The following is a 17434-nucleotide window of genomic DNA, read 5'->3' as shown; positions in this document are numbered from 1 at the left end:
TAAGGTAGATAGTTTCCCTTTACTTTTGGAGTTTCGTTGTGGGAAAAACCCATATGGGGTTATAAACATTAAATCATCGCATATTGTAAATCATGAAGGACAATTAGTAATCGGTTCCTCTAAGTCAGTTTCTGCAAAGGAAAGACAAAGGTTATAATAATTCACAAGGTAATAGCTATATCTGCCGAAAAGAATATTTAGTTGCTGTATTCCAACGTTTGGACTATGTTGTACTATTCAATATAATCCATGTTCCTGTATACAGAGTATATTAAATGGAACGGATGTGTTATGTAGATGTTGGGGCAGTTCAGCCCCGTTTCCTGTAAACCTTCTGGCGTTCCATACGATGATGGGTGAGAACTGTCATTGTGAGGAAAACGAAAAGAAAGGGATGAAAAGGTGACAATCCATTATGTGCGACACGTTTGCAGCATATCATGTATCTTTGAAGCTTCCAGATTGACCTGAAAGCAGGCTTGAGCGCCTCGACGGTAAGTTGAAGTCTATCACTTTTCGACGTAGTGGTATCCAGATTGTTTATGATAAAAACAACGAAGGCTATAATGCGCTCAATATTTGCTAAATCAATATGTGTGCACTGGGTAGTTGCTTCAATAGAATTGACTTGAGTCGATGCTTCTTTTTTATGCACTTTGGGCTTTCTGGGAAGGATACGGGTAGGTTTGTTGGGTGGTGTAGTTGCAGGAGGGGCTGTTTGATCTTTTGTTGTAATGTTAGATGAGGTAGGGGTTGGAGTTGGTTGTTGATTAGTGGGGATAGTTGTTGTTGTGGCTTGTTGTGGTTGTTGTTGTGGCTTGACGGGGGCCGGAGCTTGTTGTTGTTTTTGTCTCTCTTGAATTTGCTTGCAGCTTCTGCATATGATACTTTGTTTGTGATTTTGTGGTTTTGGATTCGTCGGGGCTCTTTGTAGTGTGAGCATCCAGCGTACGCTGCGCTATGGGGTCCTCCACATCTTAAACATTTGGGACTTTCTTTGTTTGGGCATTGGTCAAGTATGTGACTGTCGCCACATCGTACACATCGCATTTTGAAGCGGCAGGTTTCCTGGCTATGGCCGAATCTTTGGCATTTATAACACCTGGTGACTGGCGGTATGTATGTAGTTACCGGGAAGACTTCAAAGCCAATACTTACGGATGGAGGCAGATTGTTTGACGAGAATGTTAGAATTACAACGGTGGATGGTTTAAGTACTCCTTGGTCTCGTTTGTTAATGCGTTTTGTTTCAGTTACTCCTTGGGAAGATAGTTCCGATTCTAAGTCTTTTTCTGTTACGCTTGTTGAGATTCGTTTTATGACACCTTTGTGGTGGGTGATCGTTGTTTGTGTTTACGGTCTTTACTGCACAGTTGCAAAAGTTAGTGATGCCTAGTAGGGATTTTACTTGTTTTGGGGTCTTACATTTGATTACAAAGTACTTTGCCTTCCGTTTCACCTCTTCAACTTTACCGACGATTTTGTTAATTTCTCTGGCCACTTGGATAGGGTTGCATTGGGTTATGTTTTTGTCTATGCCAGTGATAGTGACATATGGTATGTTTTTGGGCGGGAAGGTCGTACGGGCGTATGGAATGAATCACTATCGTAATCATTGTCATTGGTCAAGTCAACTGTTCCTGCTCGTCTTCTTTTTTTCTTATTGGTCACTTCAATGAAGTCTGAATCCTGGAGACCAGGATCGGACGCCATGTCTGTGCTCGACATGGTTTAGATTGAAGAGGGGTGGGGTGGATTAAGGATGTCTGTCTCGATCACAAAAAGGTGAGTGATGGATCATAAGTGTGGAAAAGGGAGGAGATAATCTTATGGGCTGCGCCCCGCGGGGGGGGGGGGGGCGGATTTATCTATACCTCTATGGGAGAGGGAGTTTGATGCACCGTCCCAGTACGAATAAGGTTGACAGGTGTAGTTAGTAAAAACGGAAGAAGAGTATTTTGTCCGGAGAGGCTAGCTTTGCGTTCACTAGGGGGAAGAGAATAAATGCACAAAAATACAAAGGGAGAGCTGGGGGTATAACCAAATAAAGGAGAAAATGCGGCCTTTTACCGAGTAAACGTGATACGTTACAAGACGGTACAGGACGCTTGAACAATGGTTTTGGCGAGGACTATAGTATGTGGGGGTGATGACAAAGGGGGAGGGACAAAAAGGGGGTGGAATGCCTCAGTGGGCAGAGCAGGGGTCGGTAGTAAACGGGCTGCTGCTTACACAAAGGTATACGTACAAAATGGCGGTTAAAACAAAGTTAGTGTATAAGATATGGAAGAGCTCCCCTAAAAGTAGGAGGGCGGTGTTACATGCACATCCGCTATATACGTATGGTGAAGGTAGGAGCGTGTACTATGTATGGAATAGTTCACCCCTGCCGGGTGTATAGTTGTAGTATGTAGGTTTGACTGTACGGTGCTAAAGTCCGTTAAGTCTTAACGTACAACGATACAAGAAGTAATGGATTCAAATATAAATACAACATATCAAAGAAAGAGGTAATATCAGAAAACTATTCAAATATTACACAACGCGGAGTGAGGCTGACAGGTTGAGGAGAGACAAAAATGGCGCCTGGGTTGCGCCAGGGGATGGGGGGGGGGGGGTATGTGTATGTAGATGAGGCAACGTCGGCGTAAGGTGAGACAGATATGTCAAATATTATGCAAGCCGCACTTACAAGTTACAGAGGCCTACTAATATAATAAATTACACAGGGGGTGTTAATAGATCAAGGTATATCAAAATAGGTGAGAAAATTGAGGGCTGGGAGAAGAAAGGACGTAGTGGTCAGCCGTGTAAAGCGCGGCGAGTAAGCCGAAGGGCTTTACTTACTGCGTAAGTGGTGTAAGCTTCTATACGTCCAGACTCTTCGGGCTGCGAGCTTGGTGGAGGATTCACAAATCTTGTAAATATCGCACAATGTATAAGTAGATATCAGATGAATAACAACAAAATGGGTGATAGTGATGGGCAATTTGCCACTGTCAAAAGGACGAAAAGGAATCAAAGCACAAACAAACGTAGAATAGACACAAAATTGAGCAGAATTGAGCAGGCAAGCGGTCTCCTCAACCTACAGCCTCTGTTATTTGAGGAGGCTGTAGGTTGAGGAGACCGCTTGCCTGCTCAATTCTGCTCAATTTTGTGTCTATTCTACGTTGTTTGTTGCTTTGATTCCTTTTCGTCCTTTTGACAGTGGCAAATTGCCCATCACTATTCACCCATTTTGTTGTTATTCATCTGATATCTACTTATACATTTGTGCGATATTTTACAAGATTGTGAATCCTCCACCAAGCTCGCAGCCCGAAGAGTCTGGACGTATAGAAGCTTACACCACTTACGCAGTAAGTAAAGCCCTTCGGCTTACTCGCCGCGCTTTACACGGCTGACCACTACGTCCTTTCTTCTCCCAGCCCTCAATTTTCTCACCTATTTTGATATACCTTGATCTATTAACACCCCCTGTGTAATTTATTATATTAGTAGGCCTCTGTAACTTGTAAGTGCGGCTTGCATAATATTTGACATATCTGTCGCACCTTACGCCGACGTTGCCTCATCTACATACACATACCCCCCCCCCCCCATCCCCTGGCGCAACCCAGGCGCCATTTTTGTCTCTCCTCAACCTGTCAGCCTCACTCCGCGTTGTGTAATATTTGAATAGTTTTCTGATATTACCTCTTTCTTTGATATGTTGTATTTATATTTGAATCCATTACTTCTTGTATCGTTGTACGTTAAGACTTAACGGACTTTTAGCACCGTACAGTCAAACCTACATACTACAACTATACACCCGGCAGGGGTGAACTATTCCATACATAGTACACGCTCCTACCTTCACCTACGTATATAGCGGATGTGCATGTAACACCGCCCTCCTAATTTAGGGGAGCTCTTCCATATCTTATACACTAACTTTGTTTTAACCGCCATTTTGTACGTATACCTTTGTGTAAGCAGCAGCCCGTTTACTACCGACCCCTGCTCTGCCCACTGAGATTCCACCCCCTTTTGTCCTCCCCCTTTGTCAATCACCCCCACATACTATAGTCCTCGCCAAAACCATTGTTCAAGCGTCCTGTACCGTCTTGTAACGTATCACGTTTACTCGGTAAAAGGCCGCATTTCTCCTTTATTTGGTTATACCCCCAGCTCTCCCTTTGTATTTTTGTGCATTTATTCTCTTCCCCCTAGTGAACGCAAAGCTAGCCTCTCCGGACAAAATACTCTTCTTCCGTTTTTACTAACTACACCTGTCAACTATATTCGTACTGGGACGGTGCATCCAAACTCCCTCTCCATAGAGGTATAGATAAATCCGCCCCCCCCCCCCCCCCGCGGGGCGCAGCCCATAAGATTATTCTCCTCCCTTTTCCACACTTATGATCCATCACTCACCTTTTTGTGATCGAGACAGACATCCTTAATCCACCCCACCCCTCTTTCAATCTAAACCATGTCGAGCACAGACATGGCGTCCGATCCTGGTCTCCAGGATTCAGACTTCATTGAAGTGACCAATAAGAAAAAAAGAAGACGAGCAGGAACAGTTGACTTGACCAATGACAATGATTACGATAGTGATTCATTCCATAGGCCCGTACGACCTTCCCGCCCAAAAAACATACCATATGTCACTATCACTGGCATAGACAAAAACATAACCCAATGCAACCCTATCCAAGTTGGCAGAGAAATTAACAAAATCGTCGGTAAAGTTGAAGAGGTGAAACGGAAGGCAAAGTACTTTGTAATCAAATGTAAGACCCCAAAACAAGTAAAATCCCTACTAGGCATCACTAACTTTGCAACTGTGCAGTAAAGACCGTAAACACAAACACGATCACCCACCCACAAAAGGTGTCATAAAACGAATCTCAACAAGCGTAACAGAAAAAGACTTAGAATCGGAACTATCTTCCCAAGGAGTAACTGAAACAAAACGCATTAACAAACGAGACCAAGGAGTACTTAAACCAACCACCGTTGTAATTCTAACATTCTCGTCAAACAATCTGCCATCCATCCGTAAGTATTGGCTTTGAAGTCTTCCCGGTAACTACATACATACCGCCAGTCACCAGGTGTTATAAATGCCAAAGATTCGGCCATAGCCAGGAAACCTGCCGCTTCAAAATGCGATGTGTACGATGTGGCGACAGTCACATACTTGACCAATGCCCAAACAAAGAAAGTCCCAAATGTTTAAGATGTGGAGGACCCCATAGCGCAGCGTACGCTGGATGCTCACACTACAAAGACGCCCGACGAATCCAAAACCACAAAATCACAAACAAAGTATCATATGCAGAAGCTGCAAAGCAAATTCAAGAGAGACAAAAACAACAACAAGCTCCGGCCCCGTCAAGCCACAACAACAACCACAACAAGCCACAACAACAACTATCCCCACTAATCAACACCAACTCAACCCCTACCTCATCTAACATTACAACAAAAGATCAAACAGCCCCTCCTGCAACTACACCACCCAACAAACCTACCCGTATCCTTCCCAGAAAGCCCAAGTGCATAAAAAAGAAGCATCGACTCAAGTCAATTCTATTGAAGCAACTACCCAGTGCACACATCATTGATTTAGCAAATATTGAGCGCATTATAGCCTTCGTTGTTTTTATCATAAACAATCTGGATACCACTACGTCGAAAAGTGATAGACTTCAACTTACCGTCGAGGCGGCTCAAGCCTGCTTTCAGGTCAATCTGGAAGCTTCAAAGTTACATGATATGCTGCAAACGTGTCGCACATAATGGATTGTCACCTTTTCATCCCTTTCTTTTCGTTTTCCTCACAATGACAGTTCTCACCCATCATCGTATGGAACGCCAGAAGGTTTACAGGAAACGGGGCTGAACTGCCCCAACATCTACATAAACACATCCGTTCCATTTAATATACTCTGTATACAGGAACATGGATTATATTGAATAGTACAACATAGTCCAAACGTTGGAATTACAGCAACTAAATATTCTTTTCGGCAGATATAGCTATTACCTTGTGAATTATTATAACCTTTGTCTTTCTTTGCAGAAACTGACTTAGAGGAACCGATTACTAATTTCCTTCATGATTTACAATATGCGATGATTTAATGTTTATAACCCCATATGGGTTTTTCCCACAACGAACTCCAAAAGTAATGGGAAACTATCTACCTTATAACTGATTTTCCCCAAGATCATTTCACTTCTTTCCTCCCTTTGTATCATCTCCCCCTATATTACTGTACAATAAATACTTCATTGAATACCATTATATCGATGACACGTTCGCCACCACTGAATTATCATACATTCCAAATATCATATAATGTCACTTTATGTTACTGTTACTAACAGATAGCAAGGTCTATCCCGCCATTCGGGATTTTAACACATATGTTACTCCTCTCTACTTTGTATTATTTTTCCCTTTTATCCATTTCTCTCCTAAATACAATGACTATTACATTGAATACCATACTATCGACGGCTTATTCGCCACCGTTGAATTATCATACATGCAAATATTGTATGTTATGTTAATTATATCACTTTTACTTAAACAGATGACAAGGAGCCGTCAGCCTTTTTCGATTTAGTATACATGTTTCTCCTTTATCTCTTTGTACTATTTTACCACACATACAATTTTTCCTATAATACAATAACTACTACGCTTAACTAGATAACAAGGAACCGTACAGCCACTCTGGATATGATATATATGCTACTCCTTTCTCCTTTGTATTTTTTTTTTCTTATACAATTTTCTTTTTTTATACAATAATGATTATATTGAATGTCATTGCACCGATGGCACGTTTGCCAACGTTAAATCATCATGCATGCTCAATATTATATTTGTTAATTATGCTACTATTATTTAACAGATAACAAGGAGCTGTCAAGCCTTTCTGCGTTTAATATATATCTTACTCCTTCACATACCTTGACAAGGTAAGAAACATTTAGATTTTCTCTTTACATATATGTAGGTTACGTAAATGTCTTACAAATTATATGTTCAATGGAATATATATGTAAATAGTTAAGGTGTTGATTTGTTTGCTATTTTCTATGCTTTGTCTTGAAAGAAAATGAATAAATGAATGATATATTCTTTCTGAACAATCTTTTATGCAAAAATTCGGCCATCGTCATATCAAAACGAATAAGTGTTTTCTGTCCTTGTTCCCCACGCCTCTCTTCTCTACTTCCCCTTCCACCTTTCACCCCTACCCCTCCTTCACATCTAACCCACCCTCTCCCATTTTCTTCTACAATATAATATAACTGTGGTGATAAACAAATAAATGATTGTGTATTAAGATGACTATGTTTACATATTCTGCTTCCTTTTAAGCAGGAGGCACTCTTTCTTCATCGGTACGGCGGGAATCACTGGCAGACCTACCACCAACTCAGGGGCCATCCCACACCGAGCAAAGCGGTCTCTATCCTCTACTGGCACCTGCATGTCATCCGCTCACCCTACCCGAATTTTTCTTAATACGTGTATGGCGCATCGGATCTCTCCAATAGCCTCTACTCTTAAACAGTCGGGGTCACCAAATAAGCTTGGAGAGGCTCGATCCGCCTTCACTATCGATGCAATACTATTCTATATGTTTTCTCTGTCATATATATTGCACTATGTACAATGGTGATTTCATATCGCCACCTTTATATGCAAGAGCATATTGCTCAACAATTATACAGCCCTTGGGCACATTATACAATTATGAAACTATTTCATGGACAAGAGTGCGTTTGACTTTAAATCTTAACCTTACTCAAACTAAATTTTAACAGGAGCTCTTGACTCTTTCTGGTGGCCCCCTTTCTGGACTCAATCCTCTTACATTGTTAGGCTTGAAGCCTGCCCTCTACAACCGCACACTTGTCCCCATTAAAGATGCTGTTTCTAACTTTGTTTCCAATATTTATACGATTATATTTTTTTTTAATATTGCATATATGCATGGAGCTTCATGATATAAGCATGAGGTATTATATTTAGGTTATAAGAACAAGTGTTATATTGCACTAAAGTTTCTTTTCCATATGTATCTGTTCCAAGTTTATGAACTCATACAAATATTAATCATTTTTAGTTTTTGTTACAATTGCCATAAATATTAAGATATTTCGCAGAATTGAAAATGTTGAACTTAGTCCAGTATCACGAACCGCTCCCAGCGTTTTATGAAATCCGAGGTCAACCAACAAGCTGAGAGCGGTTTGAAATGTTATTACTGGCATGAAGTTGGTATATTATATGCATTTTTTTTTCATACCCATCAGACATTGTAATGTTTTTCTTGATGGGTTGGTCATTAAATATTCTTACAGGCAAGTGAGACCTGTTACAAATTACCAAAATGGTAATTAGACAGAATTGCGACTGCCCCAAATTTGTTAAATATGTATCAAATTTATAGGAGTACTTACTCCATGGTTGACCCACTTCTGGCCTTTCTTCAGTAGTCACCGGCTTGAGGCCCCTCTTATCATAGTCGCACTTCTGTCTGCAACTTTTATGTTAATTATTACAAGTTGGTGAAACTAAAAATATATGTTTATGTGGATGTGATATAGACAGGTATTATGAATAGGCACTATATGTTATGTATATACTTTAGTTTATATAAGAATATAAGTCGGTATATACATACATATACTGGCTTTTGTATTATGGTATATAATATGTATTTAAAAGATTGTTAAGAATGGAATGAATTATAGGAATGTGATAGGTTTTTTTGAGATATATGTATATATACTTATTAAAGACAGGATATATCTGTGTGTATGTATGTGTATGCATGTGTGTGTATGTATATGTATGTGTATGTATGTGTATGTATATATATGTGTATGTGTGCATATGTGTGTATATGTATATGTATGTACGTATATGTATATATATACATATTCGTAAAGTTATCAGAATATAGATAAGAAAGTTAAATATATGAAGAGTTTGGTTTATTTAGAATAATGTATTATGCAACAGTGGGAATACAGGCGTCCCTTAGGTGACAGCTTTGGTGCCTTACAGAATAAATACAGACATATTTAGAGTTTTTGAATTCATTTTATTACGCATATGTAAAATACAGAATATATATATATATATATATATATATATACATATAATGTTATTAGGAATTTATATAATATGGGCAATGATATGATATATTATTGCGCAAGCATATAATATAAACCCACGTATATATATTAATAATATAAACCCATACTGGGCCGGGGAGCCTCGGCAGATTTATACATACATGAATATCACTATACAATATACATTACTGTTATATAAACCCACATGTATATTATTACAAATATTATAGAATAAACCGATTTAAATGGTTACGGATTTATGAACTCAATACATATCGCTACAATCCTCATTCCACCTAACATATCACCCATCCTCATTCCATCTAACATATCACCCGTCCTCATTAACAACCCATGTTTTTATATAAAAGATACGCACATTGTGGGGAAAATTATCAGATATAGATAGGTCCCCATTTAAACATAAGAATAGAATAGAATGACCATAACATTTCTCTTTCAAAGCTGCATCGAATTCGCATCCGCCTAGTCTAGTCAACGCTCACAATGGCTCCTCCATCCGGACAAGTTGCCAAGAAGGGTTCCAAGAAAGCTGCCAAGGCTCCCCGGCCCAATGCCGACAAGAAGAGGCGTAGGAAGAGGAAGGAGAGCTACGGCATCTACATCTACAAGGTTCTGAAGCAAGTCCACCCAGATACTGGAATTTCGAGTCGCGCCATGTCCATCATGAACAGCTTCGTCAACGACATTTTCGAACGCATCGCCGCCGAAGCTGCACGTCTCGGTCAGTACAACAAGAAGTCGACCATCAGCAGCCGTGAAGTGCAGACCGCAGTGCGCCTCCTTCTCCCCGGAGAACTGGCAAAGCACGCCGTCAGCGAGGGCACCAAAGCTGTCACCAAGTACACTACATCCAAGTAGATGTCCACAGTCGCCTATATCTCAAACGGCCCTTATCAGGGCCACCACATAACCAAGAAAGAATATCCCACTGTTGTATGAAATCCTAATCATATCCTAACTATAACGAATCGAAAAGCTAGTACTTTACCCACCAGAGAAATACAAATCATCGCTTGTTTACAGTGACTTCACATTGTATGCTTATTTATATTTGCTTCTCGTGTTCACTTAATGTATTCGTTAATTAGTTTAATGACAGCACCACCTGATCGAAACATGGTAAAAATATGCAAACATATTACAGATTAATGTTTAAGACCCGCACAATATAGATATATAACTTCCAATCAGCCAGCTCTTCCCTTTCGGGTAAAAGAGTGTATTAAATTACCACACCGCTTTATACAATCGTCTTCTTAACGAGCTGTTGCTATATGAATCTATTCCAAATACCATCATGCACGTATAGTAATAATATCACTGTTACAGCAGCCTGCATACAGAAAAAAAAAAAATCGTTCGGAATGATGTTTTCAGTATATTATACGCCGCAATAATCATTGAATTCGCGAGCTGGTATCTCAACGGCGCCATCTACGGGAAGGCGTGAACAGGTTGAGCGGCGTGACCAACCATAGCGGACGGGACGGGTGGGGGCCGCCGCTGCGGGGCTGGTGCGCCCAGATCGGACAAAGGAAATCACTGCTTGACCAATCACAGGCCACGGATTGGATCCGTCCCGGGTCTAGGGATCCATCGTCCGCGATATAAAATGGGAGCTGGATGTCCGGCGGTTTCATTCTCTTCCCAACTCCGCATCGAAAAAACTCCGCACTCATTACCTGAAGAAAACATGGCTCGCACCAAGCAGACGGCTCGCAAGTCGACTGGAGGCAAGGCTCCTCGCAAGCAACTGGCTACGAAGGCTGCTCGCAAGAGTGCCCCCGCCACCGGAGGAGTGAAGAAACCTCATCGCTATAGGCCCGGCACAGTCGCACTTCGTGAGATTCGCCGCTACCAGAAGAGCACCGAACTTCTCATCCGCAAACTCCCCTTCCAGCGACTTGTTCGTGAGATTGCTCAGGATTTCAAGACCGAGCTGCGCTTCCAAAGTTCTGCTGTCATGGCCCTCCAAGAAGCGAGCGAGGCTTATCTCGTCGGTCTGTTCGAAGACACCAACCTGTGCGCCATCCACGCCAAGCGGGTTACCATCATGCCCAAATGCCCAAGGACATTCAGCTGGCCCGTCGCATCCGGGGAGAGAGGGCGTAGAAAGAGGCCTGTCCTCCGTGGTCGCACCACACAACACAACGGCTCTTTTCAGAGCCACCACATTATCAAGAAAGAATATCATGGTTCATACAGGACAATATTCTGTTTGTTATTCTTAGTTTTAAAAAGTAGAGCCTTGGATGATGTTAGATCTTTATGTATTTAAAAGTGCACACGTAGTTGAACGGAAATGAAAAATGAGAACAAGAAAACCACAAAGATAAATGAAATGCACATAAAGTAGGGATATCTGCCCCCCCCCCCTTTCAAATGAAACGCAGTCTACGGTGATTATGTACCTAGCAAATCAATTCATATGTAATTGAGACGAGAAGGGGTCTGTAAGGTGCTTGATAGAGAGAGAGAGAGAGAGAGAGAGAGAGAGAGGGGAGAGGGATAGATAGGGAGACAGAAGGAGTGAAGGGAGGGGGGTAAGAAAAAGTAAAACTATATGGTCAAGAAAAGGAAAAAAAATGAAAGATTGTGACGTTAATTCGGAGTCTTTTTACCAATGTGTTGACGTGATCTGAATGCTGATTCAACTGAAAGTGTGTATTCACAATTGCTTTATTGTGAAATATAATATATGGACAGCCGCCGCGATACAACTAGCTGCATTGAACTACTAGACACTGTGCCGAGTTAGCCAGCAAGAGGGCAGCAAACAGCGCTTGTGTCCGCACTGGCAGCAGTAGCAGCTGCCCACTTCTGCCACCGGCTACGCTGATTGGTCGACCGGTCAACAAAAGGATCTTGACCCGCTGGATCCCCGAGCGGGGTATAAATGGGTGCGGAAACAATCGGCGGGGATCACACTCTCAGTTGAATCAGCATTCAGATCACGTCAACACATTTGTCTCTCCGTCTCCAATCATGTCTGGACGAGGAAAATCTGGCAAGGCTCGCACCAAGGCCAAGTCTCGATCATCACGCGCCGGCCTGCAGTTCCCCGTCGGCCGAGTTCATCGCTTCCTTCGTAAAGGCAACTACGCCCAGAGAGTAGGCGCTGGTGCACCAGTGTACCTAGCTGCTGTTCTGGAGTACCTGACCGCTGAGATTCTGGAGCTGGCCGGCAACGCCGCACGCGATAACAAGAAGACGAGGATCATCCCGCGACATCTTCAACTTGCCGTTCGCAACGACGAAGAGCTGAACAAGCTGCTGGGAGGCGTGACAATCGCTCAGGGTGGTGTACTGCCAAACATCCAGGCTGTGCTTCTGCCGAAGAAGACTGCAAAGTCCAGTTAGACACTTCACGGCGGCTCTTTTCAACCAAACGGCCCTTATCAGGGCCACCACATTTTCCAGAAAGAATACATTCAATTCATCATGCTATTTCGTGTTGTGTTGAGATTTCCGCTATATCTGTTTTTTTTTTCTTTTCTTTTCTTTTTATTTTTTTTTCCTTTCTCTCTCTCTCTCTCTCTCTCTCTAATTATCCTTACTTGAATCACACATAAATAGGAAATGTAGAGAAAGGAAGAAATATAATGATAAAAAAGGAAGAAATATAATGATAAATATATAAGGTGACAATGCATGATATTATATAAGGAGACAAAATAGAATAAAGACTAAATATATAAGGTGGCAATACATACCATTAGATGAGGAGAGAATATGGAGTAAAGAATAAGCACAGACTAGAGTATGAAAATAAGCAAGAGTTAAGTACCAAGTTAATTTCGGAAGAATTTATGAAATGCACAGATGATAAATCGTCAGGCGAGGCCGTTCTGAGGTTAAAAAGAAGGTATTAAAATAAAAGAGTAATTTATCGACAACATAAGAACAGCACAGCCACATGTATGTAGGAAGTTTGTGTGTTTGATTGCATTAATGCTCTAGTGTTTGTGCGTTTGCTGTCTAAAATTGTTGCAGTTTTCGGCATGTTGTAATATAAAACAGCTGCCTTAGGGAAACACGTGGATAAAACAAATGGAGCAGAAAAGTAAATCAAGTAATATGAAACAGAGAACAGATGTGGAAGCACATTAGGCAGAGCGTCTGCACGACGCCATGCCCGAGATGTCCGGTGATTCCTTCGAGGTACGCAATGAGCTGATAAAACGACAGTGCGAAGGTTGCTAGTCATTAGTTTTGTTCCACTACTCTCTGACTCACTACGTATCGCATCGATTGTTATCGTGATGGCGGCTTCGGAAGCAGCAAAGAAGACGACCAAGAAGAAAGCGCCCGAGCATCCACCGACCCAGGTGATGGTCAATGCTGCTATCGGCGCACTGAAGGAGCGGAATGGATCATCGCTTCAGGCCATTAAGAAGTACATCGCAGCCAACTACAAAGTAGGCGATATGGACCGACAGACCATCTTCATCAAGCGAGCTCTGCGGAAAGGGGTTGCCAACGAGACACTGGTTCAGACGAAAGGTGTCGGGGCATCTGGCTCTTTCAAGCTGAACGTCAAGGCAGCAAAGGCAGAGGCGGCGGAGAAGGCACGAAAAGAGAAGCAGAAGGCAAAGGTCAAGGCTGACCGCGAGAAGGCAAAGGCAAAGGCAGCCGCAAAGAAAGAGAAGGCGGTCGCCAAGAAGGCCAAAGCTGCAGCAGAAAAGAAGGAGAAGAAGAAGAAGGCGACAAAGAAGAAGCCGGCGAAGAAGACAGCAACCAAGTCGGAGAAAACGAAGACGCCCAAGAAGAAGACCGCAGCAAAGAAGCCATCCAAGAAGGCAACCCCCAAGAAAGTGGCGAAGAAGACGACGACCAAATCCAAGGCGGCAAAACCAAAGAAGCCTGCTGCCAAGAAGGGTGCCAAATAAGTTTATTTGCACCTCACACCAAAAATCAAACGGCTCTTTTAAGAGCCACCACAAACCCAAGAAAGAATAATTGTTGCAGTATCAACTAGTCGATGGAAAGATGCACTGAGAAAAGAAAGAAAAAAAAAAGAAGGAAATATACGAAACGGGGAAATAGAAAGGAATAGTTTACAAAAAAACAGAAATCATTCTATATTGGTGAATTTATGTTGAAAAGGAGAGAAATGGTAGATGAAGGCACAATTGAGGAGTTTTATGTGTTACTCAAGAGCAAACAATTGTGTGAGAGCTTGGGGAAATAGGCTAAACAGAATGCGAGCGGGGGGAGGGTGATGGTTTTCGTTTGGGAGAGAAGTTTTACTCTGAAAAATCGTTTCAAGCTCGAAATTATGTGAGTGTGAGTGTGTGTATATATGTATATGTATATGTATATATCTGCCACTCCATATCTATGTAGCTTTATGCTGTCAATATTATCATATGTGTATTTTATTTGTTCATTTCTTGAGGTAATGTGCGACAGAGTAATGTATGTGATGTGCGACAGAGTAATGTATGTGATGTGCGACAGTGCCCGTCCGACTCGCGGTGCTGGTCTGGTCAACGCAACGGACGGCCGTGAGGTGGCGCACTCGATCCAGCCGGATCTCGTGCAGGCGGATCGTGGGCTGGCCGCGGCGGACAGTAGGAGAATGGGGCGTCGCCCTCCATGTCCGCAAAGCGGTTACTTAACCCTGTTCGGTCATTGGGAGCGTCATCATTCGGCTTTTGGATCTCTCATCAGCTAAACCAAAATCAACTCACGCCATCATGTCTGGACGCGGTAAAGGAGGCAAAGGACTAGGAAAGGGAGGAGCAAAGCGGCACCGCAAAGTTCTTCGAGATAACATCCAGGGCATCACCAAGCCAGCCATCCGTCGTCTGGCAAGAAGGGGCGGCGTGAAGCGAATCTCGGGCCTCATCTACGAAGAAACCCGCGGAGTCCTGAAAGTCTTCCTTGAGAACGTGATCCGCGATGCAGTGACATACTGCGAGCATGCCAAACGCAAGACGGTTACTGCCATGGACGTCGTCTACGCATTGAAGAGGCAGGGACGCACACTCTACGGATTTGGCGGCTAGAATTTAACGGCCTCCTGCACCACAAAACAACGGCTCTTTTCAGAGCCACCACATTATCAAGAAAGAATACACTTAATGAAACAAATTTCCACATTACGGAACGTCATCATAAGTAGCACGTTTGAATCAATGGGCATATGTATATTATGTATAACCACACTGTTCGTACATCTTTTAAGTTCAGATTTCTGTTTCGTGGCAATGCTCTTAAAACGCCCTCATTATACGCTTTACAGAGTTTACCGGTTGTAATTGAAGGTAATAGAATAATTATGGCATCCATTCGCTGATCACAGCCCCCAGTTGCAAATAGAGAGAGTGGGAGAGAGAGAGAAAGAGAGAGACGTTATTTTCATAAGTAAAGTTGTTGTCATACAATTGTAAAGTTGTTGTCATACAATTGTAAAGTTGTTGCTTTATGTGTAAAGTTGTTGCCTTTTTGGTAAAGTTGTTGCCCTTTTGGTAAAGTTGTTGCTCCCATAGTGGGCGGGTTGTATAAAGCAACAACATTACGCATTTCTTTGGTGAAGTTGTTGCCTTTGCTCATAAATATTTCATTAAGAGTTGTGAAGCTCACAATGCACATGCCGCCCCACGCCTGGACATGGACTGGAATTTGGAGATACTACCAAGACAGTATCATTCAGCAAAAAAAAAAAAAAATAAAAAAAAAATAAATAAAAATAAAATAAAAATGACACACACACACACAAAAAAAAACCAAAAACAAAAACAAAAACAAAAACAAACAAACCCTGCTAATTATTGACTACATTGTATTATGAATCAAGTAGAATGTTTGGCTTCACCTGATATTGAGTTAAACTCACTAAAGAGGATAGATTCTATACACTATTTGGCATATAGCCAATTTTACGCAGATTCAATAGCCTCGATACAAAATGTGGATAAGTCTGGACAATATCTTGCTGTCTGACATTGGCTTTTGGTATTGTGCAGTGGGAAACAAGCAGTCAATCAATCAATCAATCAATCAATCAATCAATCAATCAAGTAGGTAAAAAAAAAGGAGTATCAGCAAAGTACAAATGCAAGAAGGTATGTTTGTTTGTTTTTTGTAACGCAAAATAAATATTTACAAATAGATTTCAGCTTCAGCGTGTCAGCAAGCGGCGACGAAGGTAGATAACATGTGTAAACTTAACACGCAATCAAAAGGAATAAGGGAAGTTAGCAGCTTTTTTGCGAGATACGAAACAGAATATATATAGTTACAGGAGATTTTCTAGATCTAGTTTGATTACAAAGAGAAAAGAAAAGAAAAGTAAATGATGATTTAATATTTGCAGAGAATATTATTCACGTTTTTCATTTCTACACGCAATTCAAGAACAAATTAGGGTAAAATTGGACAAAAATCTGTCTACTGCCATCTGGTGGCAGAAACCGTTATTTCACCACCGCGGCCGGCCGGCCGGCAGGCGGGGCCGTCACGCCCGCCTGAATCGATGCTTCTGCTAATCCTCATCTAATTTGCATGAACTGTGCGAGCGGATCCTCCGAACGCGTATAAAAGAGGAAAGGGGGCAGCTGACCATAACATTTCTCTTTCAAAGCTGCATCGAATTCGCATCCGCCTAGTCTAGTCAACGCTCACAATGGCTCCTCCATCCGGACAAGTTGCCAAGAAGGGTTCCAAGAAAGCTGCCAAGGCTCCCCGGCCCAATGCCGACAAGAAGAGGCGTAGGAAGAGGAAGGAGAGCTACGGCATCTACATCTACAAGGTTCTGAAGCAAGTCCACCCAGATACTGGAATTTCGAGTCGCGCCATGTCCATCATGAACAGCTTCGTCAACGACATTTTCGAACGCATCGCCGCCGAAGCTGCACGTCTCGGTCAGTACAACAAGAAGTCGACCATCAGCAGCCGTGAAGTGCAGACCGCAGTGCGCCTCCTTCTCCCCGGAGAACTGGCAAAGCACGCCGTCAGCGAGGGCACCAAAGCTGTCACCAAGTACACTACATCCAAGTAGATGTCCACAGTCGCCTATATCTCAAACGGCCCTTAACCAAGAAAGAATATCCCACTGTTGTATGAAATCCTAATCATATCCTAACTATAACGAATCGAAAAGCTAGTACTTTACCCACCAGAGAAATACAAATCATCGCTTGTTTACAGTGACTTCACATTGTATGCTTATTTATATTTGCTTCTCGTGTTCACTTAATGTATTCGTTAATTAGTTTAATGACAGCACCACCTGATCGAAACA

The 17434-nt window shown here is 42.1% G+C and overlaps 3 protein-coding genes and 1 pseudogene across 3 annotated transcripts; all 4 read left to right on the top strand.

Annotated features, from left to right (window-relative positions):
• Window positions 1-9669: 9669 nt before the first annotated feature.
• On the top strand, window positions 9670-10044 carry LOC140226174 (histone H2B.2, embryonic). The gene has a single exon (XM_072306664.1). The coding sequence runs from the start codon at window positions 9670-9672 to the stop codon at window positions 10042-10044; it is 375 nt and encodes a 124-aa protein (XP_072162765.1).
• An 835-nt stretch (window positions 10045-10879) lies between these two features.
• On the top strand, window positions 10880-11298 carry LOC140226173 (histone H3, embryonic-like; annotated as a pseudogene).
• Window positions 11299-12171: 873 nt separating this feature from the next.
• Window positions 12172-12546, top strand: LOC140226172 (histone H2A, embryonic). The gene has a single exon (XM_072306662.1). It carries the CDS (start codon window positions 12172-12174, stop codon window positions 12544-12546), a length of 375 nt encoding a protein of 124 aa, XP_072162763.1.
• A 902-nt stretch (window positions 12547-13448) lies between these two features.
• On the top strand, window positions 13449-17191 carry LOC140226171 (uncharacterized). Its single transcript, XM_072306661.1, has 3 exons — window positions 13449-14001; window positions 14896-14948; window positions 16895-17191. The coding sequence occupies exons 1-3, from the start codon at window positions 13449-13451 to the stop codon at window positions 17189-17191; spliced, it is 903 nt and encodes a 300-aa protein (XP_072162762.1).
• Window positions 17192-17434: the final 243 nt, after the last annotated feature.

Source organism: Diadema setosum, chromosome 3, assembly GCF_964275005.1.
Source record: "Diadema setosum chromosome 3, eeDiaSeto1, whole genome shotgun sequence".
Lineage (NCBI taxonomy): Eukaryota > Metazoa > Echinodermata > Echinoidea > Diadematoida > Diadematidae > Diadema > Diadema setosum.
Note: the sequence above shows the minus strand (reverse complement) of the source record. Positions and strands in the feature narration are given on the sequence as shown.